Source organism: Talpa europaea, assembly GCF_964194135.1.
Source record: "Talpa europaea genome assembly, chromosome: 6".
Taxonomy (NCBI): Eukaryota; Metazoa; Chordata; class Mammalia; order Eulipotyphla; family Talpidae; genus Talpa; species Talpa europaea.
In genome coordinates this window covers 54,030,328-54,056,784 of record NC_140072.1, presented here as the reverse complement: position 1 = coordinate 54,056,784, position 26,457 = coordinate 54,030,328, and the positions used below count along the sequence as shown (strand labels likewise).

Sequence of the window (26,457 nt, the reverse complement as noted above, 5' to 3'; positions counted from 1 at the left end):
CACCTGGACAGAGGGTTAAATGAACCAGTTGGGGGCAGGGCCCTGCAACCACCAGCACCAACCCCTGGGCTCTGAAGAATCGCAAAGACACTTTTTATATAAAATAAAATTATACCTAGCAACATGTTATAGTCAAAAATTGGGAGTGGGGGATGATCTTTTCCCCCACCAAAAGGCTAGAGGTAAAGCTGTATCCCACCTGCACTGAGAGGAGGATACTGGAGCTGACCATCTTGACCTCCCTATTCAAGAAAACCAGCTGCTGCTGTCGTTTTGGTGTGCTCGACTTGATGCTGGGCCTGGGAGCACAGATCTCTGCTTGGCAGTTCCATATCCATAGCACATATTTGCTTGGGCCTGCTGACATCTAGGGTTCCTTGGTAAGCTCCTGAGGTAATGGCAGCCTCAGACCCCTACTATTAGGGGCCAGTGGTGGTTTGCCGAGGAGGTGGTGGCACCTCAGACGATCTGATTGCTGGTCTGGCCAGGGTAGCGCTCGAACCTTCTGTTGGCCTCTTCACTGAAGGCATCACCTGTAAAATGAATGGGTGATTTGGGCTGGAAAACAGACCCATTGTAGAGAAGTGTGGGTAGAATAGGGAGGTGTGGAGGTGGGCAGAAAGATGCAGAAACAACTTAGGGGGAAGAGAATGAAGGCCTGTCCTGCCCATCTCCCTATTCCACCCAGTGTTTCTAAGCTGCTTTTCCCACCAAATACCAATGTGGCAGTTGTGCACCCAGATGCGATGTCCATCATATTTGCAGTTACATTTCATTGCATTATTTGTGAAGTCACTCTCTGCTACTTCGAAATTGGGGTTGATGACCACCTGTGAGTGGGAGAAACGCAATTTAACCCAGCTGCAATTCTTAAATCCAAAGGTGTCTACAATAAACACTCCTCCCACTTGCCATCTGGAAATCCAGACCCTAAGCACCTGCAGAATATAGTTTCCTGGCTTCACATCTGTGATGTCGATCCACTGACAATCAATATCATGTCGGTAGAGATCCCAACAACCCACGGTGATGCCCTGCTCTCCAAAGTTGGCACACTCATACCTCTTGGAGACATCTGGAAGGATTGGTACATGTCAGTGTGAGGAAAGGCTGTGAGATAGATGCTGTAGTCCATGCTAGGTCCCAACTCACCTTCCTGACACTCAGTGTCTTCTAGACAGAAGCTAGCTTTGTGGCCCTCAGCCACCTTGGTGCCATTGGGGGTCAGGATATCATAGTGAGTGAAGATGTCCATACTGTGGTAATGCCTGTGGGGACAAGGGAACCCCTATTTCCTCCTGGCCCCCAGTAGTCTTGCCCCATCCCTAGTGGCTTTGCCCTTCTACTTGCTCCTCTACCCTCTCACCCATGACACTCATGCCACACCCAGGAGTGGCGCCCAGCTTTGGGCCTGAAGTCGGCTCGTCCCAGGTTGTGGATCTGGGAGGAGAATCGGAGCAGACGCCGGTGGCCGTAAGGCCAGTTGGCTGAGCGGGCTGAGCTGGCTAGGCAGTTCTCCTCTGCAGCACAGTACAACATGTGGAGGGGCCGGTCCTCAATGTAGGCCGTCTCCTGCACCAATGCTGAGTGCAGCAGCAGATCTGATGCAGCTGCACCGAGGAAGGAAGGAGAGTGGTAGAAGTTACTACTGAGGAGTAAGGACAGAAGAGGGTACTTCCACCCCTTCCCCCCCGCCCCCTGCCCTGCCCTGATAGTATGTGAGGCTGGTTTACCATGGTGAAGAAGTGCCCACCCAGATTACAGCTCCCTACTTCCCTGCAAAGGGGTGGCCTAGAGTTTCCATTCCCTGGCTTCTGTCATCCTATCCTTCACTTACTCTCAGAACAGATAACTCCAGCAGTGAAGCGGGTCTCTGTCCTCTTGCAGGTGATGTGGATGCCGTGATGAGCACATTGGTCCAGGGACAGCTCCGTCCCTGTGCAGCGCACTCCACTCATTACTACCTCTGTTATGTTTCCTGAGTCCCAATACCAGGTCTCCTGGGGACATAGGTAGGTATTCTGTAAGGTCACCCCATCCAGTCCTCCTGTGCCAGAGAACTCATTTCCATAGTCCTCTTCCTCAAACACATGCTTTGGAAGTAATAGTCTTGGCTCCCCTCCTTCCCACTCACCTGCAGGCCATGGTTTGCATAGCCCAGTCCAAGTTGCCTACAGGCCACCATAGCCTCCAGTGTCCCCCAGTCATCCCCACAGATGAGGCCCCAGCGAAGAGGCCCAGGTCCTCCTATTTGCACCTCGACTCGCCCTTCATGTCGGCTGCGGCCCCCGCTGAGTCGGATCTGTACTAACAGAATAGAAATGCTGGGGGAAGCTTTGGGGGACAGGATGGTAGAAGTCTGAGCTGGTGTGTGGCTGAAGAGTGATTCAGGGGCACATAAAAGATTAGCAAGTGGTGGCATCAGGTGAGAGCTGCAGGATAGGGGTCTGGGGCAGTGGGCGAGGCGATCATCAGACTGCTGCAGAACGTGAGCAGGACTGGGCAATTACGAGATACCTGAACCAAGGTGGAAAGCACAAGCACAACTGACCTTTGTCTCTACCCCAGTGTAGGGCAGGTTGCATCGAACGCCTGCATCCTGGCTATGGGAACAATCCTCAGCTGTGATGTTCTTGTGGGGGCACCTCCAGAGGGAGGGTTCTTGTCCAGAGCATCGAACTTCACTCAAGTGGATGGCACCCATACCTAGGGTCAGAGGTCAAGGATCAGGAGGTTGTAACTGGATCTCCTTCCCAAGGAATCTACCCCTCAGGAATGTATCTCTTCCTTCCCTCTCCCTCCCCCTTCCATCTCCTCACCCTGTCCCATGCGGGCACCACTAAGAGCCTCTCGAGCAGTCCCAAAGCCCAGCTCCCGACACACCACACTGGCTGCATGTAGGTCCCACTTGCGGTCACAGACTGTGCCCCATGTGCCAGCCTTCAGAACTTCCACTCGGCCCTCTCCAGGATGGGACCCACCCTTTAGACGCACTCGGGCCTATAGAGAGAGACACTGTGAACAGCACGGAGAGGACACAGTAGACCTGGGAGAGGAATCAGATTCTGGTGGGAGGGAGGGGGTGTTTTCAGGTCACTGGCCCACCCCCTACAAGGCTTCTCTGGCCTCAAAGGTCAGGACTGTGTTTGATTTGGTTAGGCTAAGGGGTTCTCCACCTGGGGTGGGCAAAGTAATAGTCACTGTCTCAACACACCTCCCCCTGCGGCTTCAACTGTTGTTGCTTCTTCTGGCCACTGGATGCTGCGTAGAGAGGGCCTGGCACACAGCTCACCACCGCAGGGGCCCCCCCAGGGCACCTGGTGGTGTCATTGGCTCGATAGAATTCCAAGGAGCAGAGGGAGAGGTGGGCTTCCGTGCCCATGCATGCCACCCCATGCAGACCAAAGGAGTGTTGCTGCCGCTGGGCCAGCAGCCTGGGGGGACAGGAGTGGGGTACAGTATGGTAAAACAATGCTCCTGCCTCTCCGCCCACAGCCCTCCTCCCATTCCATGCCTCCACCATCCCCCAGCCTTTCATGACCACTTGATCCCATTTTCTTCCTCTCTTTCTGCTACATTTCCCTCTGAAAGACAGAGGGAATGGTGAGTTTCTGAGCTGAAAGTGCAGCCTAGGTTACTCAGATGGGGGTCCTTGGGGACCTTCTGCAGCAGAAGAGCCCTGTGGGAAGGATGACTAGTCTTGACTTGCCTGACAGAAACCTTGCTCCATATGGTTTCAGGCTGCTGGCCCTAATGGAGGCTGAGGCTGATGCTGCTGTGCAAAGAGAACGGGAAGCCAGCGTGGCCCAGTGGAAGAGAGGGGAGGGAGGGAGTGGCTGACACAAACAGGAAGTTCGAATAGCCAGTGTGAGCAGATCCTTCTATTATACTGAGACTGAAATAGCTGAATGAGTCAGGATACAAAGGCATAAGTCAGTCCTGGGTCTAAGTGGCTTCTCAGAGGCCAGAGTATGATGGGCAGTTATGGAAAAAACAGACTAGATGGTAGACACGGGAGAGATGGACTGGCATATGCAGGAATGAAGATGTATCAATGCAAGAGAGACAAACATTAGAGGGACCTGATGACCAGAGACAGTGCATGAATATGAACACCAGAATGGTAAAGCTATCCCCAGACCTAAGCTGAGCCAATCTTGAATGTAGTAGTCCATGCTTCTGTGTTTTTGAAATATAACAGAAAGAACATTCTAGTTTCCAGAGCAGGAACACGGGACTAAAATAGAGCTGGTAGAGCCTGGAAACACTGCAGAGAGATGCTTGAGAGAATGAGAATTTATTTATTGACACCAACAGAAAGAGCGATTGCAGGAAGGCTTGTGAGGAGAGGAGTACATCCTTTCCAGAACAGCTGGTTTGAGCCAGAGAGGAGGGAACCGGGTGAGGCTGGTTTGGTGCGGGTTGTTGGAGTAATGTGCCCCATCATTTAATGTCAGAGGAGGGAAGCCACTGACTAGGAAGACACAGAGAAGAAGTTAGGAACAAAACAAAGCCTGAAGACTTTACAGAATACCTTTGGAAGTTCAGGGTAAGTGGATTCTGAAGTTCAAAGAGATCAGGTACTCTCCCAAAGTCCTGTTTGGCTGAAAATAAAAGTCAAAGAGGCCATGGCAGGAAAAAGACATCTCTCTCCTGTACTCCCCCCCCCATCCCCCATAACTAATAAAGTAAAAACTGACAGTGTGCACTTCATTGTGGGTTGAGGGAAAGCCAGAGTGTGGCCATGTTGGGCAAAGATGACACCAAACCAGGAGGGCACAACACCACCCTCAAATTCCAAGCTCCTTTGAAGCCACAGAGGAGGGACTGGGGATTGAGGAATACCAAGGGGGACCACTGACTGATCCCTGAAGGTGCTGAAGAGCAGAGGGGACAATGGAAGGGATGCTTTCTCTGCCTCTGTCACTGCTGAAGAAGTTGTGAGGGAGGTTTTTCATATGCAGATGGCCTTTGGAAGTGAGATTGACCAGAAGTGAGATTGATCACGGGATTGGAAGCTTTCTATTCCCTTGGGTTCTGAAAGAACCCAGGAGGAAAATGATGGAGCTGGCTGTTACTGGGCCAGAAAGACTGGGACTGTCAATCTGAATCCACTCCTGGTAAGGTTTCCAGAGAAGACCTGGAGTCTCACCTCAAAGCAGGTAGCATTTAAAAAATAGTAATCAGGTAAAGGTAGAATGGGAAACTTAACTTCTCAGGGGAGAGGTAACTGTGGTGTCTGAAGGAAAAAACTGCCAGAGTATCTACTAGGATTCCCGGCGGGGGGAGAAGGGGAAGGGAATAAATAAGCCTGTGGAACAAGGGTAATCAGTGGATAAACTTCAATTGAGATTTAAAAAAAAATCCTGTGATGAGCACAATTCCAGCATAAGGCCATAATTCCAACACAGAGACCAACATAAGGGCCATCCTTACTTTATGTGTTAGTGACTCATCTGGAAGGTGGTTTGTAATTGCTGCTGCTTTTACCTTTTCGGAGGCCTCTTTTAAACCCCTCCTGACCATAGCCCACTTCCCCAACTCATCACTAGATGCTCCCACTCTTCTCCACCCAACTTCAACTATATTTACCTCTTGATTGGCCCCCTGCCCATTCGGGGTTTGGGTATGACTTTAAGTTTGGTGATTGGTCTGAAAAAAGAAGAAAGAAGTTAGTGAAGGTAGTGGTTAGATAGGTGGCCCAGAAAAGGTAGAGTGTTGTTATTATTTTTTTTCCTATTTCTAGGAAGGACCCTTCATGCAAAGTGTGGAAGAGCCAGATTTTCCACCTACACTGCTGCAGATAACCTACAACATTTTAGGAATGCATGCTGCACAGTGATGAGAAATCTGATTATATCAACCAAGGGAGAGGAAATAAGTGTAGAGGTAAAGGGAGGAGAGAGGATGGGAATACGGGTAAATCAAAGTAGGTGAGGAGCAGGGGAAGGGGAAGAAGCACCACAGGTGGCTGAGGCTGGAGTCAGAGCTGGGGTAGGGGGAGGAGGGAAGGAAGAATAAGGACTTGGAGGCTTCTCAGCCATTCCTACAATATTCTTCCTTGTGCTCCTTGAGATCAAAGCTTGATCAACCCCATGCCTCCCCTCCCCTCCAACCTGGAACAGTCATTTCCAGTCACATCCCTAATTCATCAGCTTGGGTTCTGGGATGGATATGGATAGGCTGCCTTCCATCCATCCACCTCCTGGGGCCACAGGGGTCAAGCAGGAGGTCCCGGGGCTCTTGCCCCATTACCTTCCAAGGGACTTGGGGCGTCGGGCCGATGTTTTGGCCGCTCGCTTCCTCAACTTTCTGTGAGGGTAAGACAATAGCAGAGTCAGGATCAGTCTAAAAGCAAGTGGGGAAGACTGGTGCAGCTGGAACAAGGGCAAGATTAACGCCCCCGCCACCATCCCCCCAACAGCAAAAGGTTTTCTAGTGGGAGGATGTCCTAACAGCAGAGAATTCTAAGGCTCTCCCCTTCACAGCTGTTTAGTTTCATGAGCATGTCACCAGGTGGGTGAGCAGTAGTGAAGGACATGGACTTAGGCTCCACAGAAACTAGGCTAACACAGATGGAGAGTAAAGACTCATTGGCCCATAGTAGAGCTTACCTAAACCTGAGGTGAGGATTGGGAGGACAAGTGTAAGTAGAAGGATGTTAGGATTGTTAGAACCAACAGACTGACCAGGCTAGGAGAGAGAACTGTCTTGGTCTTTTATTTTATTCTTTGATGCTCTTTGGCTGCTGGCATTTTCAGGCCTGAGGCTAGGGACCAGGACCAAGGGCCCAGGTGGGATACTGAGGATGTTTAGTTGGGATGATTGGGGAGCATAGGCCAGGTTGATTAGGATGAGAGCACCCTTTCTGGCCAACTTAAATCCCATATGCTGTGGTCATTCACAAACTGAGCTCATTTCCCAATTTAAAGTTCCCGATGAGTTCTAAAAATAAATGCTAAAACCTTATTTCTTTTTAATTGGCCTAAATATTTGAGCTATTTCATTCTTCAAGAAGTTACCTTAAACATACTGTCTGAAAATAGATGTTACTCCTTTCATTCACCATGTGATTTTAAAGACTAACTCTGACCTCTCTCTCCTGTCCAACTACATATCGTTGAATGCAGGTCTTCTTTGTTCATATAAATGTATGGAATTCCCTGTTATCATGTTGGTTATCCTTCCCTTGAACAAACTACTATCTTTCCCTTGAACAAACTACTCTGCAGTTTCTCTTGAGGAATCACATTTGGATGTAATATACTATATACAGATACACTAGGAATTTAATACATAAATTCTTAACAGGGCTGATGCTGTTTGGCATCTCCTGCCCTGGCTTCTTCCTCAGGATGTATTTAGTGGGTCTTTTTGCCAAAATATCCAGTAGGGGCAACATTCCTAACAATGAGGCTATAGTAGCTCTCAGTTTCCTTCCCTAAAGCATTACTAAGAGTTTAAAACTTTTCATCTTATAGATATGGTGTGAAACTTTTCCTTCACATGTATTTTTCTCAAACATGTCTAAAATGGATGGCCCTGGCACCTTCTTTCAACAGTAATCCAGAGTTTTTACCTTGAGCTCCAATCTAGAGTAGTACTCAGAAAAATGCAGTATTTTCATGAATTTTGAAATATTTCTTTTCCTAAGTTATTTAAGGACCTTATAAGGTCCTTATGGACCTTATGGCTATGTTTTATATGGTATAGTATATTATGTTTTATATGGTATAGTATAGGCAATATTGTGGAACTGGTTCTTATTTATATATCTTGATTTACATTATTTTATTCACAAATGTGCTTGTTTCCCCTACCATTTATTTCTTTAACAATCAGACATGGAAACCTACACCTGCACAAGCTCTTCTCATTTCAGTCATCTCTCTTCTCTAAGGCCACTACCCCCAAATGTTCCTGAATTCTACCCCTATGGTCCCTTTCTCTCTTCAGTTGAGAACTTGCGCAACCTTCTCCTTCTCAGTTGAGTTTTTAAACATGTTGAAATCTCCACCCACCCTCCAATATTATTGATACATACCCTTCAGCCCACCAAAAAAAATTTCAAGCGTTGTCAATACTCAGTATCTCCATCTGCTCTCTTCCCATTCATTCTTTAATTAACCCCTTTCTGGTTTCCTCACCTACCACTCACAATAATGATCCAGTAGACACTTCTCGGTCTTCATCTTAATGGCCTCTTGGCAGCATCTGATGCTACTCTTCTCTCTCTCCCTCCTTGGTGCCCATAACACTACTGGCCTAATTTAATTTCCTAATTCTGGTTGTTCTTTCTTGGCCTTCTTTTCGAGCTCCTCCTTTATTTAGTTATTTAAATTTTTGGAGCTCTTTCTTAGGCATTCCTTTTTTTTCACTCTGTATTTTCTCTTTATATGTTCTCATCCAACTTAACTCTATCAACTTTGGATATTCCATTGCCCTCTTGATGTTCCTACTTAGATATCTTAAATGTAATGTAGGACCCAAACCACAAATCCTAATTTTCTAAACAAAATCTACTCCAGAAACCTGAGAGTCAACCATGACCCTTTTTTCTTCTTCGATCCTCAAAGTCATCCATGGCCAAATCTTGTTAGTGTTGTTCCCTTCAGTCCTTCTATTATGGCTCTTCTCCAAAACATTCTCAGAAATGCAGTCAAAATGACATTTTGGAGCCAGAGATCATGTCCTCTCACAGTCCTCCTTATTAAGAGTAGTTGCCCAGTACTTTTATCATAAAGACCTACATTTTTAAAAAAGATTTATTTATTTAGGCATGCAAGAACTGAGGTACAGGCCAGAGGTGTGGAGGGTGAGAGGACTCACCAGAGACAGAGTGGGGAACAGAACAGGCAGATTGACTGAAATACACTGCTGAGGGGAGCAGCAGGCGAGTCAGGAGAGGTCTGCTGTGTCATGTGGGTTGCACCCTGGCTGGGGATCGAACTCGTGTTGCAGAGGCTGCAGATAGCTTCATAGGTTGTGTCTTAAAACCTTGTGCCACAAGGGAAGCCTAAGACCTACTTCTTTAACATAGCCAATAGGTCTTCTACAACCTGGTGCCTGACCTCTCTCATCACTGCTGTATTCTCAGCACCTTGCTCAGTGCCTGGCAAATGGCAGAAGTTCAATAAATATCTGTCAAACTGAAATGAACTGAACTGGCTTTTTTAAGAGTGGCTTTTTAAACAGCACTTAAGCTCTTAGAACCTCATTTTCTTTGCCTGCAAAAGAACAGTAAAGTAAATGGCTCAAGTATATATACATCCCATTCCTCTTCTAAATTCTCAACTTTGACAGGTTCTAGGGCAGAACCAAACCAAATTTTAAAACGACAAGTACATTACATTCTGACTTTCTTATTCCCTAAATCTTATTTCCTCTAAAAGCTAGCAGATGTGTCTTCTTTTCTAAGAAAAGCAGACTTGTTTCTAACTATCTTGCCTATCCTTTATAATTATATTTTCTGTGAGAATGCTCTTGTCTGACTTGCCCTGTTAAAGATCTGTAATATATCTCCACTGAAACTTCCAGGACTCCTGTAATCTCTTTCCTGCTAAAAATGACATCTGTAATTAATACATCTCCTTCTCCAGCCTTCATATCCCAGACTCAGTAAGAAATTCCAATATGGGCCTCCCTGGTAGCACAAGGGAGACTAAGTCCCAGACTATGAAGCTATCCGCAGCCTCTGCAGCACAAGTTCTATCCCCGGCTGGCCAGGGAGCTACCCACATGGCGCAGCAGACCTCTCCTACCTCGCCCGCTGTTTCCCTCAGCAGTGTATTTCGGTCAATCTGCCTGTTCAGCTCCCCACTCTGTCTCTGGTGAATCCTCTTACTGCCCTCCCCCCACTTCTGGCCTGTACCCCAGTTCTTGTATGCATAAATAAAATAAATCTTTAAAAAAAACTCACAAATTTAACAGAGCCAAAAACAAGTTCAAAAGATACACACACTTCCATCTCTACACAAAACATGCTTCACTCACTGTCTTCCTTATCAAATGAAGCGGACTCCTACCTGGCTCAAAGAAAAGATCTTGGATTGATCCTTTATTCCCCTCATGCCACACTGACTCTATAAGCAAATCTTGTCAATTCTACTTTTTACTAGATGAAGAATTTGATAATTTTTCACTACTTTCACGATCACGGTCACCTTTCACTTTGTATACTTGGCTTTTAGGAACCAATAACCTTCCAGTTAACCTCCCTGCCTCCTTTTCTAAAAAATTTAAAAAATAATTGTTTTTCAAGGTAATGTGGCTTATAACACTACATGTGTTAGTGGGATAGGTTCATAGGTGTGAATCTCCACACAAATGTATGTTATCACCCCTCCCCACTTCCTTGATTCTACTGCCTCCCCTATTGGCTAAACAAAGTTATACTTTAAAAATGAGGCCATTGTGTCACACCTCTGCTCAAAACCTTATTTCACACAGAGTAAAAAACCAAAGTCTTAGGCCTATATGATCTCGCTTCTTATCCTTTCCTTATCTCCTACTATAGAACATCTTTTATCATTTTCTCCCTTGTTCACTCAGTTCCAACCCCAGTGGCCTCCGAGACCATTCCAAGATGCCTTCTCCTTTCCTTGCCCACCCCCACAATCTTTTCAGTTATGATCCCTCTTGCTGGACATGCTCCTCTAGATTTCTGCATAGTTGTATACTCTCCTCCTTTAAATCTCTTTTCAAATGATACCTCTTACATCAAGCCTTTAAAGCCTTTTAAAGAGGCCTTCTCTAACCACTCTCTTTCAAACTGCAATCCTACTCCCATTTCCTAGCCTCTGCTCTATTTTTATTCATTTCACTTTTTTTGGCCGTTCTTACATTTTATAACTTTACTTGTTTCCTGATTCCTCTCTAGCCCATGGAATCAAGAAATTTTGCCTGTTTTGTTCACTATTGGATGCCCAGTGTCTACAACGGTCCCTGGCTCACAGTAAGCACTGAATAAATGAATATTGTGTGAATCTTTACATCTCTGTTCATGCTATGCTCTTCACTTGGAATGCCTGCTATTTAAACCCTACTAATCTTTCAGAATCTGGTGTTTAGATTAGGAAAGGTGAAGAACAAGCAAAGAGAAAGAAATATAGCTCCAAGATAGAAAACAGTAAAGGAGCACAACATATAGCTGTTTAAAAATATTCCAAGTCTATAGAGCAGATAAAGTCTTGGGGCTCAGAGAATTCTCAGATATATTTCAGAGGCAAAGGAAATGTGAGCAAGTATGGAAAAAGATTGGAGATTAGATAATGTACTGAATTTCAAAAAGAAAAAAACACAATGTACAGGTAATTAATATTGTAGAATAAGTGATTAAATAGAAAGTTTGTGTACATTTAGAGGGAAAAAGGTAACCTTTAAAGAACTAAAAGGATATTAAAAAAATAAATAAAAGGCTATCACTAAACACTAGCTCAGTTAAAACACCATGATTTCCTTTTTGGATAAGACTGGCTGCCTGCAGAATAGTAGAGAACACAGTATATCTGAAGTTTAGCAAAGACTAAGAAAACCTCCCACCATTTTATTATAGATAAAATAGTAAAATAGTGCTACATCATTATAGTGTTAAATTTGTTCCCTATTGGTTGAAAAAACATTTCACAACTAATGATTAAAGGCTTGATGTATGAGGAACTTTTCCTGAGAAGAGTTAGACTTTGGTTTCAAAACATTTCAACCATTTTATCGGTCACTCTGATGAACCCAGAAGGCATAACTATCATGTCTATTGAGCAGAGGAGGCTGGGAGGGACCACAGATGGAAATAATGTTAATATTCGAGATATCATTAGATCACCATGACTTATTAATGACATACCAAAACTAATTTAACAGGGTATACGCGACATAGATATAGGTTCAAACAGGCCACAGTAGCAGTATCAAGGATAATGGAAGACCTGAGCTGGTTTCAGGTGATTACAAATTCAGTACAAGCAGTGGGATGCCGCCTCAACAAAAGACGATGCAAAATCTAAGCAGGCTAATTTAGTCACCGTCAAACATTTCTACTAAACCCTGTCCCGAACCGACGATATCTGAAGTAGTGTTTTCGGTGGAAGTTTGCTTACAAGTCAAGTGATCTTTCTGCAAAATTGATCTACGGAAGAGCTAAAGAAAATCAGCATTTTTAGCCTGCAAAATAGATTAGAGAGGGACTGTAAAGATTTCCAAGGCTCCCAACGTCTGTTTCTCAAAATGACCAAATCAGAACCTCCAGGGAAGCCAGATGCTGTCAGCACAGCGCCGTGCCGCTCACCAGTGGGACTGCTTATTCTGGAGGCCGGCGCCTACGCCCGCGCCGCAGGGCAGACGGAGAGGGCCCGCGCCTCTGCCCAGGGGTATTCCCGAAAGCTCGCTCAGGAGTCCCGGGAATTGCGCGCTCACAGCCGCGCCTCCCGGGCGGCCGGGACCACGGGCGGGGCCGGCCTCCCAGCGCGGGACACACCCCGGCGCCGCCCCCGCGCCCCCCAGAACTCGTGCCTCGGGGGCTGCGCCGGCGCCGTAGCCGGACCGCAGGGCGCGGGGCGTGGCTTCGCGGGGCGCGGCGGGCGCCCGGGGCCGGTCCCTCTGCCTGCCGACCGAGAGCGTCACCGCACCCAGCGCGACCCGCCGACACCCGTCCTCCGGGCGCCGCACCCCAAAGGGCCGGCGTCTCACCGGCCCCACCGCAGACCCACTCATAGGGAGCCCTCACGGTCCTTCGAGATGTCTAAGCTCCATTTCCTCAGTGGCCTCCACATTTTCCCACTATTCCAGAGCCTTGGGCTCCCCCAGCGCCCCGGGCCCTCGCAGAGACTCTCGCAACTGCATTCCTTAGTGGGCAACTCTCAGCCCCAGCCTGCTCCGTTCAGCGCCCGCATCCCTTCACCTGTAGAAGGCCGTGTTGACCCTCTTTTCGCTGGGGAAGCCCAGCATCCCGCAGACCACGTGGCTGTTGTGGGCGCTCCAGCCTTTGTCACACACTTGCGACCAGCCGTCGGGGAGTCTGACTTCAACGAGTCCTTCTGTCACGGGCAAGGGTCGCCTGCCCCGCCCAACAACAGGTCGAAGTCGCACCTCCTCCACTTGCAGGTGATGCTCTACCTGGGGATGGGACCACAAGCAGAGGAAGGAATCCCAGTAGCACCTTTCATTTGTCCTTGCCACCTTAAGGAACCCTGGTTGTGTTCGCTGTCAACCCTGTAGCGGAGATGGGCCTGAGACCTGAGTGATGTGTGCCTGCCTTCCGTGGTGTGCCCGCTGGAGTGCGGGCTCTCCCCGCAGCCAGGAAAGAGAAGGCCTTGCTGTGCTCTGAGAAATGACCAAGGGTGCTGAAGACGCTGAGGGAGGAGCAAGCAATTCTGCTTGGAGTATATGGGAGCATTACATAGAAGTGGTATTGAGGTGGAGGAGAAAGAAGGGAGATGTTTCAGTAGAGTAGGTGAGGTGAGAGAGAGAGCATAGGATGCCCTGGGAGAACAAAGTCGGAGTTTAACGCCAGGTTTAATAGATTGAATGCTAGTGCTAGAACAAACCTGGACTTTACAGTATCCATCATATGCTCCAGTCCCACCCCTCAACCTCCCATCAATCCTGATTATCCCATGGGGCTTATGATCCCCTTCCTTCCAGTGTCTCTTACTACATATAACCACCCCACAGCCTTCTCTGGTGATCCTGGGTGATTGTGTGTTTGTGTGTGTGTGCACTGCAGACCTCGATGACATTGGAGTCCAAGAAGCCGGGGAGGCGCTGGTTCTTGCAGACGACCCCAGCATCCTCATCATGGGTACAGTCACTGTTTCCCCAGCCCCGGGAGGCACATTCATTTACACTCTGTTCAGTCCCACTGCAGCTCAGGTTGTCCAGCCAGATGCGGCCTGTGGAGGTGGGAGAGGAGGGGACAGACAGGCTTGGGAAAGTAGGATGAGGGAGTGATGGGGATGTTGGCCTCACATCTGGCAGTGGTGATGAGGCCTCACATCTGGCCATGGTGATCTGATTTTTCTGGTAAGATAATGGGTAGGGATGGGACAGGGGGCCCTGGAAGGGAATAGGAAGTGGGGCACAGGATGGATAGAGGTTGGTAGTGATCTGAGGATGCTCAAGAATTTGGTAGGGTGAATAAAAAAACAAGAGTCAACACTGATCAGTCTTAACCCACTCCGTAATAGCTATACTTCATCAAGAACCTTGTGTGTTAGGCCTACATATGTGATCATTCTTAGAGCAGAGCTGCCAGAAGATATTATCACTACTTCACATAAAGAAGCTGGGTTTCAGAGACATTAAGTAACTTGCCTAAGAACACACAGCCCAGCATGGGGCTTTAAGGGCTTGAACCACTTGGGAGACTTAGAAATCTAAGTTCCTTTCACTTCAGTCTCACATTCTCCTGTGCACCTGCCCTCTCTGCTGCTGTGTTGCCTCTAGTTCTTCTCCCCCTGGACCATACTGAAATGAGTATCACTGAATTCCTCTCAGAATTGGGTGGGCCCTCAAAAGTCATCTGTCCCAGCCAAAGTGCAGGAACCCTTCATGAATATACTGAAAGAATGCAGCTTCTGCTGGGACACCTACCTTTTGACCCACCAGGCTGCTGGAACCATCAAAGTCCAGAAAAATACTTGTCTATCCTGTATGTCTAGCCTCACATTTTAAGACAAACATCATGTAATTGCTGTGCAAGCCTTTTTCTTTTTTTTAAGATTTATTTATTTATGCATACAAGAACTGGAGTGAGAATGGGAGTGGGTGAGAGGATTCACCAGAGACAGAGTGGAGAACAGAACAGACAGAGCTACTGAAATACACTGCTGCAGGGAGCAGCCAGTGACGTCTGCTGTGCCATATGGGTCACCTCCCTGGCCAGTGATCGAACTTGTGCTGCAGTGGCTGCAGATAGCTTCATAGTGCTGTAGCTTAACCTCTTGTGCCACCAGGGAGGACCCTGCAAACCTTTTTCTTTTCATACTGAACATCCCTGATTTCTTCAGCTACTCCTCCTTGAAACTTATGTTTCACAGGCCTCCCTGGTGGCCTAGGGCTTAAGTCTCAGTGCTATCACCTCTATGACCCTGAGTTCGATCCCTGGCCTGGGATCTAGCCCACATACCAAGCTGCAGACCTCTCCTGTCTCACCTGCTGTTCCCCTTACCAGTATATTTCAGTAAATCTTCTTGTTCTGCTCCCCACTGTCTCTGGTGAATCCTCTCACCCCCCTCCCCCACACCTCTGGTCTATACCCCAGTTCTTCTATGCAAAAATAAATACATAAATAAACCTCAACAACTTATCTTCTAGTCTTTCATATCTGGGTATCTTTCCGCTGAAAGTATTTCATTTTCATGGGCTAAAATGTGGCATGTACAAGTGACTTTTTTTTTTCAGAAGGGTCTAACCAATGGGAATTGAGGGATCAGCTGCAGACTATACCAGCTATTGTCTATCTATCCCACGGTGGGATCTCACAGGGCAAGGACCCCCAGGTCTGAGAATTGCTCCTAAACCCAATTGCAATTCACATTTATACTTGGCCTGGACTTTGTGCTTGCTTTCAGTCAGTTCTAGTTTGTTGCTTTTACTTCTGGCCTATTATCTGATTTTGTCAGCTGCAGTATCTGAGATCCCTTCTGGATTCAGGACATCCAGACATCATGTGGGATCTCACAGGGCAAGGACCCCCAGGTCTGAGAATTGCTCCTAAACCCAATTGCAATTCACATTTATACTTGGCCTGGACTTTGTGCTTGCTTTCATTCAGTTCTAGTTTGTTGCTTTTACTTCTGGCCTATTATCTGATTTTGTCAGCTGCAGTATCTGAGATCCCTTCTGGATTCAGGACATCCAGACATCATGTACCTGCTCTCAGCTCCCATGAAAGCAGCTATATTTAAATTGTACAGGGCTCACCTGTATTAGGGGTATCCTTGCACATGGCTTTGTGGAGTCCTATTTTTGTATCAGAATGCAAATTAGAAAGCATGCGATCATTTTGCACATGGGGCATCTGAGATTCAGAAAAGACATTAAGCAGCCTAAGGTCACACAGTTCTGAAGAGACTATATTGATTAGTATGTCACCTATGAGTTTGGTGTCCCGTGTCCCTGTGGCTGTGCCATTCTGATTTCCCTCTTCCTGAACACAGGCAATACTGAGGCTATGTCTGGAGAACTGCTCACCTGTTCCAGGGCCATATTTGGCACTGTGGGTCCAGCCTGTTGCCTCTGTAAAGCCCAGTTCCCGACAGAGGACATGGGCGGCCTGAAGTGTGAAGTCATCATCACATATTGTGCCCCATTCACCAGCTCGCTGTATCTCCACTCGGCCCTCAAAGGGCTTTCTGGGGAATCCGGCCAGCCTGAACCGCAGCCCCTGGCTCCCAGTCTTCTTCCCTGGGGCTGTGGATGGGGATGGAGATCCCAGACACGAGCAGCACAGCAGGCATAGCAGCAGCCCCAATGGGCTCCACTGCCAGGGATTGACAGGTCGCATGGCAGGGAAGGCCTGCCAGAGAGAGTGTGTGAGAGAAACTTAGGTTGAGTCAGGCCCAGAGTCAGAGCTCCTGAGAGGAAAAATGACAGCAAGTAAGACCAGAACAGACAGTGCAAGAGACCCATCCAGGAACTAAGAGACAGCGAGGGAGAAACACACTAAATTAAGAGCAGAAACAGAGTCAAAGGAGCACACGCTGAGAGACCCAGAGTTGGGAGAGGAGGAGAGGGGAGGGAAGAAGGGAAAGGGAAGGAGAGGGGAGGGCAGGAGAAGGGTGGAGAGAAGAGGAGAGATTGTCTTTTTTGTAAAAGGACAATTTTGTAATTGTCCCTTTTGTAAAAGATAAAACTCTGTTAGTTGTTATAGCTCATAAGGTGTTTCTTAGTTTTGTGATCATAACCTCCATCACCCCTACTCACCAGTCTAAGAGATCCAGAGATCAAAAGGCAGTGATTAGAGACCAGGAATCAAAGAGTGGTCGAGATAAATAGATAAGAAATTGAGCAAGAGACACTTACAGGGAAAGACCCAGACAGACAGGATGTGAGAGAAAGGAAAACTGGGGAGGAAAGAGAGCCAAACAGAAAGACAGCACAGAGAAACACAATGTCCAAGATGGAGAGAAGGTGAGGGAGAGAACCAGACACACAAAACTAAGGAGGGATGGAGACAGACAACAAAGGTGAGGAAGAGTGAGATGGACAGAAGCCAAGGAACGGATAACCCTATTCAGTCAGGCAGAAGCCGGCTTCCGACTGGGGAGAGAGGCCTAGGAGATCCTAGCATCTCAGGTCACCTCTTAATGAGAGCCAAGCCTTGTGTCCTATCTGGGCAGATTCTGAGGCAGAGAGAGCAGAGACCAGAATGCAAGGAGAAACGGTGCACACCCCAGCCAGCTCTCAGGCTGTCACAGGCCTGCAGGGTCAAGGGGCCCAGACCTCAGGCGGGGGTGGTGGTAGTGGGGGGAAGTGGGATTGTCCAAGCCTCCTGCCAACATCGCGCTGCTGTCATGGGGCAATGGGAAGGGAAGCCAGGCCGCCTATTGGCCCCTCAGACAAGGCCTTCCCGCAGTCTGGGACTGAGAACAGCCCCTCTACAGTGAGGGGTTCCCCCCCTCCACAAACATGCTACCCCCAAGTTTGATAAACAACCCAACAGAAAAGGTTTGTTCTGAAGACAGTTAGGCTTGGGGGCCCAGGGGTGGGGCCTCGCAGAGGGGCCCCCAGGCTCTGGGCATTCCCTGCTGCCCTATTTGGAACACTCTGCCGTCCCCTCTCCCGCAGACATCTGGCTCCTCTCTCCGCGCTTTTAATATCTTACTCTTCTTTGACAATAATAAAACCGCAGCTGGTAGGCTTCCCCTCTACTCCCTCTCATATCACTCCTTTTCCCTGGTCCCTCCACCATCCTCGACATCCGCGGCTTCCCTTCCCGCCGCCAGCAGCGTGCCTCTCCCTACCTTTGGCTGAGCGGAGCCCTACAGGCTGGGAGAAAAGCCTTGGTCTTGGAGAACAGTCTCAGGACTTGCAAAAAAAAAGTGCTCGGCCAGGGGGACTGGAGTCCCCTCTCTCCCCCCTCTCTGTTCGTCCCTCCCACGTCCCCCGGAGCCCTCCCACATTCCGCCTTCTCCTTGGATTCCAGCCTGGCCAGTTCCCTCCTCCGTCAGGGCCCACCCCTCCCCCGCGGAGCTGGCCGCCGCTCCCCCTGCTCCCCGCCCCACTCCACCCCTCGCCGCCAGCCCCGCTCAAAGACGCTTTCTTTCCCGCGGCCCGGGGCCCGCGCAGCTGCGGCCAGGGAGCTGGGCCCGCAAGGAGCCCTGGGGCCGACGACCGGCCCGGGCGGTGGCCCCTTGGCGGCAGGAGGCCGCGGCTCGGCCCCGGGCTCCGGGAGGCCTTCAGCCCCCGGCCCCCAGCCCTTCCCCCTCGCCCCGGCTCCGTGGAGTAAACAGCCCGCAGGGCCGGGGGCGGACCCCGGCGGGGAACTGAGGCCGCGAGCGCCCACGTGGCCCCTCCGGAGCCCCAGCATGCCCGTCGGCATTTTCGAAGTGATGTCACGCCCTGCACTCTGATGTCACGTCGGGTGTGTGACATCGCACGCGGCCCCCGAGCCCCGGGGCCGAAGCCACCAAGTTTCTCTTGACAGTGAGATGTGCGCGCCCCCGGGAAGTGGGCAGAGGCCTCGAGGTGATCTGGGGACCCTTCCCCTTCCTAGTCGCTCCTCTCCCTCCCGGCTCGGCGCGCGGGGGCGGGAGGCGCGCCGGGAACGCCCCCGGGGGGCCCGGCCCCGCCCCGGCCCCGCCCCCGCCCCGGCCGGCCAGGAAGCGCGGAAGGAACCGCCGGGGGCCATGGACGGGGCGGTGATGGAGGGGCCTCTCTTTATACAGAGTCAGCGTTTCGGTACCAAGGTAGTCGGGGGCAGAGGTCGCCGAGCCCCATCAGGCGCGGGGGCGGGGGGGCGACAGGACCCAGAGGAGGGCGGGGGCGGGCAGCGGCTTGGGACGCGGCGCTCGGGGCTGGAGAGCTCGGTGACGTTCGCGCGAAATTGCCTTGCACCTTCCAGAGAGGGTACGCCCTCCCGGCCCTGGGGGCGCCGCGCCGCGGCCTCTTGGAGGAAGCTTTGCCCCGCGTCGCAAGTCTTAGACGCGAAAGCCGCTGGCGTCCCCCTTGCCTGCCCGGCCGCGCCGCCGGGGCTTGCCCGCTCCCCGTCCAGCTCCCGCTCTCTCCGCAGAGATGGAGGAAGACCTGGGCGGTGCTCTACCCCGCCAGCCCGCACGGCGTGGCGCGACTCGAATTCTTTGATCACAAGGGGTCGAGCTCTGGAGCTGGCCGAGGGGGCTCGCGCCGTCTGGACTGCAAGGTGATCCGTCTGGCCGAGTGCGTGAGCGTGGCCCCGGTGGCTGTGGAGAGCCCCCCCGAGCCCGGCGCCGCGGCCTTTCGCCTGGACACCGCGCAGCGCTCGCACCTGCTGGCAGCGGACGCACCGTCCAGCACTGCCTGGGTGCAGGCTTTGTGCCGAAATGCCTTTCCGGTGAGGGGACCGAAGCTGCGGGCTAGGGGTTGGGACGAGACGCCCTGGGCCCAAGAGGTGATGCGGGGTGGGGGCAGTTACCGCGGTAGAGGAACTGGACAGGCCCGGGTCCTGGGAGCCGCGTTGAGGGAATTACAGGGTCTGTGATACTTTCTCTTTACCTCAGAAAGGCAGCTGGGCCCTGGCGCCTGCCGACAGCCCACCCAAGCTTTCTGCCCTGGAGATGCTGGAGAACTCTCTGTATAGCCCCACTTGGGAAGGTAGATCTCTGAGAAGCCCCGAAAGGGATGGGGTGGAAAGGGTGTCCTTGGGAAAGGGGTGACTTAGAGGGTGCAGGGACCCATGGGGAAGTGGGAAGCGCCTGAGAGCTGGCTTCTAAGTGAGTGCTTGAACAGCCTGCCGCTTCAACCCTTCCCAGTCCCGTCCAGGTGCCAGACCAATTGTGTATTCTTTCCAGGATCCCAGTTCTGGGTAACCGTGCAGAGAACAGAAGCCGCTGAGCGATGCAGCCTGCATGGCTCCTATGTGCTGAGGGTGGAGGCTGAGAAACTGACTCTCCTGACTATGGGTGCCCAGAGTCAGATCCTGGAGCCCCTCCTCTCCTGGCCGTACACCCTGTTGCGTCGTTATGGCCGAGACAAGGTGTGATGATGGGGGAAAGGGTTTGTCAGGGAGGGCTGGCTTTTTGGGTCCAGCAGCTTTGAGGGGTTGGGCCAGGCCTGAAAGGTAGGGAAGCTCTCTCTGCCCTTTGAATAACCCTTCCTTGCTTCCTCATGACCTACCTTCTTCCCCAGGTAGTCTCCTTTTTGGACCTCACATAACTAGTTCAGGCCGTGTGACTCATCTTCTCTATGGCCCTGGGTAATATATTTTTCTCCACACCCTCTACAGGTCATGTTCTCTTTTGAGGCAGGCCGTCGCTGCTCCTCTGGCCCTGGGACCTTCACTTTCCAGACTGCACAGGGAAATGACATCTTTCAGGCAGTTGAGACTGCTATCCACCGGCAGAAGGCCCAAGGAAAACCTGGTCATGGGCAGGATGTTGTTCTCAGAGCTGATTCCCACGGAGAAGTGGCAGAGGGGAAGTTGGCTTCCTCTACTGGCCCCCAGGAGCTCCTGGGCAGCCCTCCAGCCCTGTATGCAGAACCTTTAGACTCCCTTCGCATTCCTCCAGGCCCTTCTCAGGACTCCTTATACTCAGACCCCCTGGACAGCACTTCTACTCGGGCAAGGGAGGGGGCACAGAAACTTTTCAACTGGGACATGTATGATCATGTGCAGCAGCAGCTGCTGAACACCAAGCTGAAGGACCCCAAAGAGGACCCTATCTATGATGAACCTGAGGGCCAGGCCCCCGTTACTCTGCGGGACCTCTATGATCTGCCTCAGGAGCCCAGGGATGCTTGGTGGTGCCAGGCTCGAATGAAGGAGGAAGGCTATGAGCTCCCCTACAACCCTGCCACTGATGACTACGCTGTGCCACCCACTCGGAGCACAAAGCCCCTCCCAGCTCCCAAGCCCCAGGGTTTGGTCTTCTCTGAACGTGGCACTCCAGTGGGCAGTGGCGACAAAGGCAGTGGTTCAGACACTGCCCTGTACAGCAAGATCCAGAAGAGTGGGGCCTCAGGAAATTGGGACTGTGGGCTCACTAGAGCAGGGACTGACAGGATTGGGGTCAAATCAGAGGGTTCCACATGAGAAGCAGGGCAAGACTGTGGGCACTGATAGAAGGACCATGGGGAGCTGACACTGGAACCAGAGGACTTGATGGGGCCTGAGTCAGGCCAGGGGACTAGAGGGATCAGGGATGTCAAGGGAAGAATGATCGAGAAGTTCTACAAGTTGGACAGATGGCAGGAGCTGAGGGATAAATTTTAGGGAGGGCAACACCCCCCCCCTTCAAAGAATGGAGAATTGTTGGACCAGGTCTGTGGAAAGGGGTGCTTGGTCAGATTAAGTATAATTAGAGGAGCCTGTCTGGAGGCTATAGGGGGATGCTGGATTGTTCCTAGATCCTTAGCCCTGCATTGTTCTTTATCAGAGATATATTAAAGTTTTTGAAAAATCCTCATTAAAGTCAGTTTGGGTTTCAGAGGTCTGTGGGTCTATGTGTATGAATAGTCACAAAGGGGACGCAGTGGCAGAGTGTGCCGGGTGGGTGGGTGTGGAGGGGATCAGAAGGAATGTGTTGGGGGCTCTGGAAGGAGGAAGGGACCCCAGGGAGGGGAGCGGAGCAGAGCAAAATGGTCATTCAGAGTCTTGGTTATCCACTCAGGCCCACCTGGGCTTGACCCTGTCTCTGTGACCCTGGGAGAGTTATATAATAATTCAGTTCCCCCTGCCCCTCTGTAAAATAGGAGAACTTAACAGGCTCTACCTTACAGGGATGTTGAATGAAAGAAGTTAAATTTCTCAAGTATTAGTGCAACTTGAAGCACAGATTAAGTGTTTTATAAGCGGTAGTTATTCTGTGGATGGAGAGGGACTAGGGAGGGGATAGGTCTTTTCCAACTCATCCTTTCCCCTGTTCTTAGCTATAACCCCCCCCCCCCCATCTGCATAAGCCCACATGTCCTAGGGAGATACTGAGCACAAACCACTCTTCTCTTTGGAGTCTGAAGGGAACTACAGTGTGGTGGGCGTAGTGAGAAGGGTAGGGCTTTGGAATGAAGCTTGGATTTCAGTCCTGTTTGTTTTTCATGAGTTCTGAAAACCTCATCCTTGTCTCCTGAGGCCCAGTGTACCAAAGGTGACCTGGCATCATCTACCTGCTTACGCAGAGCTACAGGGGGAAAATCGGTGCTGGGAAAGTGCTTAACAATGATGGAGGCTTACTGGGTGTTTAATCTTCATCTGTGTTAACAGTATCAAATGACTCAAAAGAAAACAAGAGTACCTGATTGGAGAAGGGAAAGGCTCAGGTGTGTCTCTTCCTGGCCTGAGGAGTGGGGTGGTGGCAGCCCTGAGGACAGAGGAGGGGAAGGCAGTTTCCCCGTCACCTGGGACTCACAGAGGCTTAAGTGAGTGAAAGGCAAGTGTGACCACAGAAAGCCATTGTATGAACCTTAGCATGGATGTGATTGAGGAGGCAGCTGGATTCTGGTGCTGGTGACTTAGGCCTTGAAGATCCTACGCCTGATCCTCCTCCTCCTCCTCCTCTTCCGAAGGCTGGAAGAAGGATTCCGAGGAAATTTTGCTGGCAGCTGGCCTCTTGGGGGCTCTGCTAGTGGCTAAAGTCACAGGCAGAGGGGCAACTGTGGCTCGAACTCGGTTCATCAGCAACTGCCCAGCCTGCAATGAAAGCAAACAAAGCCTTCTCTGAAGACCAGGGTGGTGATGGTGGAGTCCCCTGGGCTCCAGCCTCCAAAGTGCTGAGTATCTCTCCTCTGTTAGCTTGCCCACCAGCTAACAACATGTCATGGGCTCTGGTCACTGTGGTTGGTAAACATTCTCTTGTGACTTTAGCTAAGACAAAGTGAGAGCTTTTCTAAAGGTTCCATGACTGAGAAACTAGGAAAGGATTAAAAAGGGCAAAGGAAGCCCAAGTATTTTAGAATATGGATCTTATAAAAATAACCCCACCTTTAGTTACTCTTCTGTTTTCAACCCTAGTCTCCAAGCTACTTACCTTGGTCAGCCTCTCTTACCTTGCACGGATGCTGTGAGGATTAAATGAGAAAAACACGTGTGAAAGCACTGTCACAAAACCTGGCAAATGACGTGTGTTCAGTAAATGCTAATTTCCCTTCCCTGGGGCCTTTCTTTTTCTAACTTCCCTTTAGCCTTTTCTTTCAAAGAGAAAGCTGTGTTGAAGTTCCAGTGCAGCCAGTTTGCTTAGTGGGACAATGGTCTATTACATGACTAACAAGGTATCATAAACACTACAATTAAGACACCTAAACATTATCATATGTAAATGCTCAAGCAGAAAAGCCCTACCAGGTAGGGGTGTAACTTCCTTTGTCTAGGGCAAGGTCCATTCTTTTTGTTCCCTGGTTGGTCCGTTGGCCAGGTTCTCCCCTCCACTTGGGGGGGATCCAGGCAGAAGGCTATTCCCTTGGAGGAGGGGAGAGTTGGGGTGAGCAGGGGAAGGCTCTCTGGGATCTGAGCATAAAAGGGAGGGAGGGAAGTAAGGAAGGACAGGTAAGGAGGGGAGCTGTACCTTTCTTGGAGCTCTGCTCTCCCAGAGCCTCCCTGGAGGCTTGACAAAGGTGCTGCTCAAGTGTGAATACAGGTGGCTCCAAACCTGCAGGGGGTTGTAGGTGGGCTCTAGCTCCAGGCCATCCAGCAGGCTCTGAGGAAAAGAGAGGAGGAGACTAAATCAAAGAACTCGGAACTCTGGGTTGCAGAACACAAGTTGTGTTCATACCTGGAGGAGATGTGCAGACCCAGGGTTTCACGGGAGCCGTGAAATAGATGTGTGTCCCACTGGGGGTTCTGGTCCCCAGTCTGAATGCTAGTGAGCTATGTGTTGAAGCGGGAGCAACCCAGGGTGGCTAGAGACACTGAACACTTTGACCCTCAGAAGTGTGTCACGGGGCTCTGAGAGGGGCTGGAGAGGGCTAGCAGGGGTGCACGCGGGTGTGCATGTCCATGCACACTGTGAGGGAGGCCATGCCCATGGCTTGGGGGTGCTCAGTTTCAATACACTGAGTCCTCAGCCTGTGAGGTGAGCATAACGAGAGGACACACGAGCACAGCATTCCTAAGCAGTCAGGTTTTCCGGCCACAACATCCTGTGCCAGGAACCGTTGGCCCCAAAGTGAGACGCTGAGGGAGCCATGGCCACTCGTGCCCACCGAGAGCACAATCCCAAGCTTGTCCTCTGCACATAAGCTAACCATCCTGCAGCAACATGGCTTCAGTCCTCCCTGGTCAGAGCCCACCTCCCACCCTCAGCCTGGGAAGCTGCAGAGGAAATCTGAGAATCCAGATCCAAGAAGAGAGGAGACAGGGAGAGAAAATGACCTTAAGAGCTGTTCCTTCCTTTGCATCTGAGCCTTATTCTGAACCCCTTCCTATTCCAAGCATCTCCACTGGCTACCTTTTCCTCAACCAACAGAAATAGACACAAGCGCACATGCACACACACACACACACAATGCAGAGAAAGAGCCGTGAGAGCACACCATCATGCACACGTTTACTTCCTTTTGCTAGGTCTCAGTTCCTAGCCTTACTTTCTTCTATGTCCTCTTTTTTTTTTTTAAAAAAGATTTATTTATTTATTTATACAAGCACTGGGTACAGTCAGAAGCGCGGGAGGGCGAGAGAATTCACCAGAGCCAGAGCGGGGAGCAGAGCAGGCAGAAGGACCGAAGTACACTGCTGAGGGGAGCAGCGGGCGGCAGGAGAGGTCTGCGCGCCATGTTGGGGACCCTCACCCTGCGGCCGGGGATTGAAGCTGGGGATCGAATCGGATCGCGGCTGGGGATCGAACCGGGTCGGGGCCGGGGATCGAACCGGGTCGGGGCCGGGGATCGAACTGGGTCGGGGCCGGGGATTGAACCGATGCTGCAGATACTGCAGGCAGCTTCACAACCCAGCACTCAACCACTGCGCCACCAGGGAGGCCCTCTTCTATGTCCTCTTACCACACACTTGGAACCACTTCCCCTCACGCCCCACCAAGATGATCCTCAGTCCTTCACAGGCTTGTACCTTTCCCTCAACCCTTTCTCCATTCCATTCTCTCTTCCCTTTTTATCTGTCCCGTGAGATCTGGGCTCCACTTGCCTCCACAGTCTTAAGGCTGTCATCAGGCAGGTCCTCGGACAGCAGAGGGAAGGGGCTGGGTAGCATCAGTTCCCTTGTGGCCACTGCCTTCACCAGCAGAGTGGGAGAGCGTGATGGTGCTATCACATAGAAGGTGCTAGCAGCCTCTCTCAGGCTGTGGTCCTCGCTCAGGGGCTCCCCTTTGGCCAACAGCAACCATTCTCTTTTCTGAAAAAAGGACACATATAGATGCTCGTTCATCTTTAGTCTTAGGCATGTTTTGAAGATCAGTCCCAATTGAGGCTTCCCTGAGTTCCTCTGCGGGTTTGGGGAAGGCCTACTTGTTTCACCCTGGCCTTGGGAGGCAGGGACTTACTGCCTGAACCATCAGTGCCCCAAGGTGCTGCTCTTTCTCCCTGTTCTCCCTCTAACAAAAGGGTTAATTATGTAGAGACAAGTTAAGAGATGTCCTTGAACTCAAATAGGTGTTCACCCCAGATGGGGGGTATATAGAAATTCATGCCTGCTACCTCGTGGAATTAGTAAGAATCTTTTGTTGTACACAGAAAAATTATGACCTCTAGAATTTGAATCTATTGATTCTGAGACAAGATTCTGTTAAAGAGAACTGATATGCAGACACAAGTGAGGTCTCTCAAAAGTAACTCGATAGGGGCCTCCCTGGTGGCACAAGGGGTTAATTCTCAGCTCTATGAAGCTATCAGCAGACACTGCAGCACGAGTTGGATCCCAGACCAGGGAGCTAACCCACATGGTGCAGCAGACCACTCCTGTCTTGCCCACTGCTCCCCTCAGCAGTGTAAGTCAGTCAGTCTGCCTGTTCTGCTCCCCACTGTCTCTGGTGAATGCTCTCACCTTCCTGTCCCCATCCCCCCATCCCCGCAGCTATGGCCTGCACCCCAGCTCTTGTATGCATAAATAAATAAATCTTTAAAAAAAGTAACTTGATGTACAGATTATCAGAGAACTGGGGAGAAACTGAGTTGAAAGGACTTTACAGAATGTTTTAAAATGTCTGGGCTGATTTATAGAGAGATTGGCAGAAACTTCTGGCAGGAAAAGAGACAACTGCATCCTTATTAGAGTTTGATAAAAAATATTAATTTAGCTGCAGTTTTCAAAGCATTCTGGGAAAGCAAGAGGTAGGGAAGTTGAACATTAAGGCCCATATTTTGGGCCCTGAATTTCTAACT

General features: G+C 50.4%; 3 protein-coding genes across 6 annotated transcripts in view; 1 reads left to right on the top strand and 2 right to left on the bottom strand.

Moving 5' to 3' along the window:
* Nucleotides 1–459: 459 nt before the first annotated feature.
* LOXL3 (lysyl oxidase like 3) lies at nt 460–16,501 on the bottom strand (the record flags this gene model as incomplete). 3 transcript variants are annotated; one of them, XM_084234550.1, is made up of 15 exons in its annotated part: nt 460–533; nt 719–830; nt 939–1,075; nt 1,153–1,268; nt 1,367–1,610; nt 1,838–2,000; nt 2,135–2,302; nt 2,552–2,706; nt 2,820–3,000; nt 3,215–3,434; nt 5,593–5,652; nt 6,256–6,312; nt 12,896–13,110; nt 13,723–13,886; nt 16,189–16,501. In XM_084234550.1, the coding sequence occupies 15 exons, from the start codon at nt 16,499–16,501 to the stop codon at nt 460–462; spliced, it is 2,379 nt and encodes a 792-aa protein (XP_084090676.1). The 3 variants fall into 3 exon arrangements, with proteins under 3 accessions (XP_084090676.1, XP_084090677.1, XP_084090678.1); XM_084234551.1 differs by lacking the exon at nt 5,593–5,652; XM_084234552.1 differs by lacking the exons at nt 5,593–5,652; nt 6,256–6,312.
* Nucleotides 16,502–18,818: 2,317 nt separating this feature from the next.
* On the top strand, nt 18,819–21,226 carry DOK1 (docking protein 1; the record flags this gene model as incomplete). 2 transcript variants are annotated; one of them, XM_084234326.1, is made up of 5 exons in its annotated part: nt 18,819–18,905; nt 19,229–19,528; nt 19,695–19,788; nt 19,986–20,170; nt 20,420–21,226. In XM_084234326.1, the coding sequence occupies 5 exons, from the start codon at nt 18,846–18,848 to the stop codon at nt 21,224–21,226; spliced, it is 1,446 nt and encodes a 481-aa protein (XP_084090452.1). The 2 variants fall into 2 exon arrangements, with proteins under 2 accessions (XP_084090452.1, XP_084090453.1); XM_084234327.1 differs by lacking the exon at nt 19,986–20,170 and having other exon boundaries at nt 18,846–18,905; nt 20,420–20,436.
* A 1,431-nt stretch (nt 21,227–22,657) lies between these two features.
* Nucleotides 22,658–26,457, bottom strand: part of M1AP (meiosis 1 associated protein) — a gene marked incomplete at both ends in the record, with an annotated part of 52,066 nt that continues 48,266 nt past the window's right edge. The window contains 4 exons of the mRNA XM_084234830.1: nt 22,658–22,819; nt 23,176–23,187; nt 23,691–23,822; nt 25,265–25,471. Of these exons, the coding sequence (XP_084090956.1) occupies nt 22,658–22,819; nt 23,176–23,187; nt 23,691–23,822; nt 25,265–25,471 (513 nt within the window). The remainder of the gene's footprint in view (nt 22,820–23,175; nt 23,188–23,690; nt 23,823–25,264; nt 25,472–26,457) is intronic.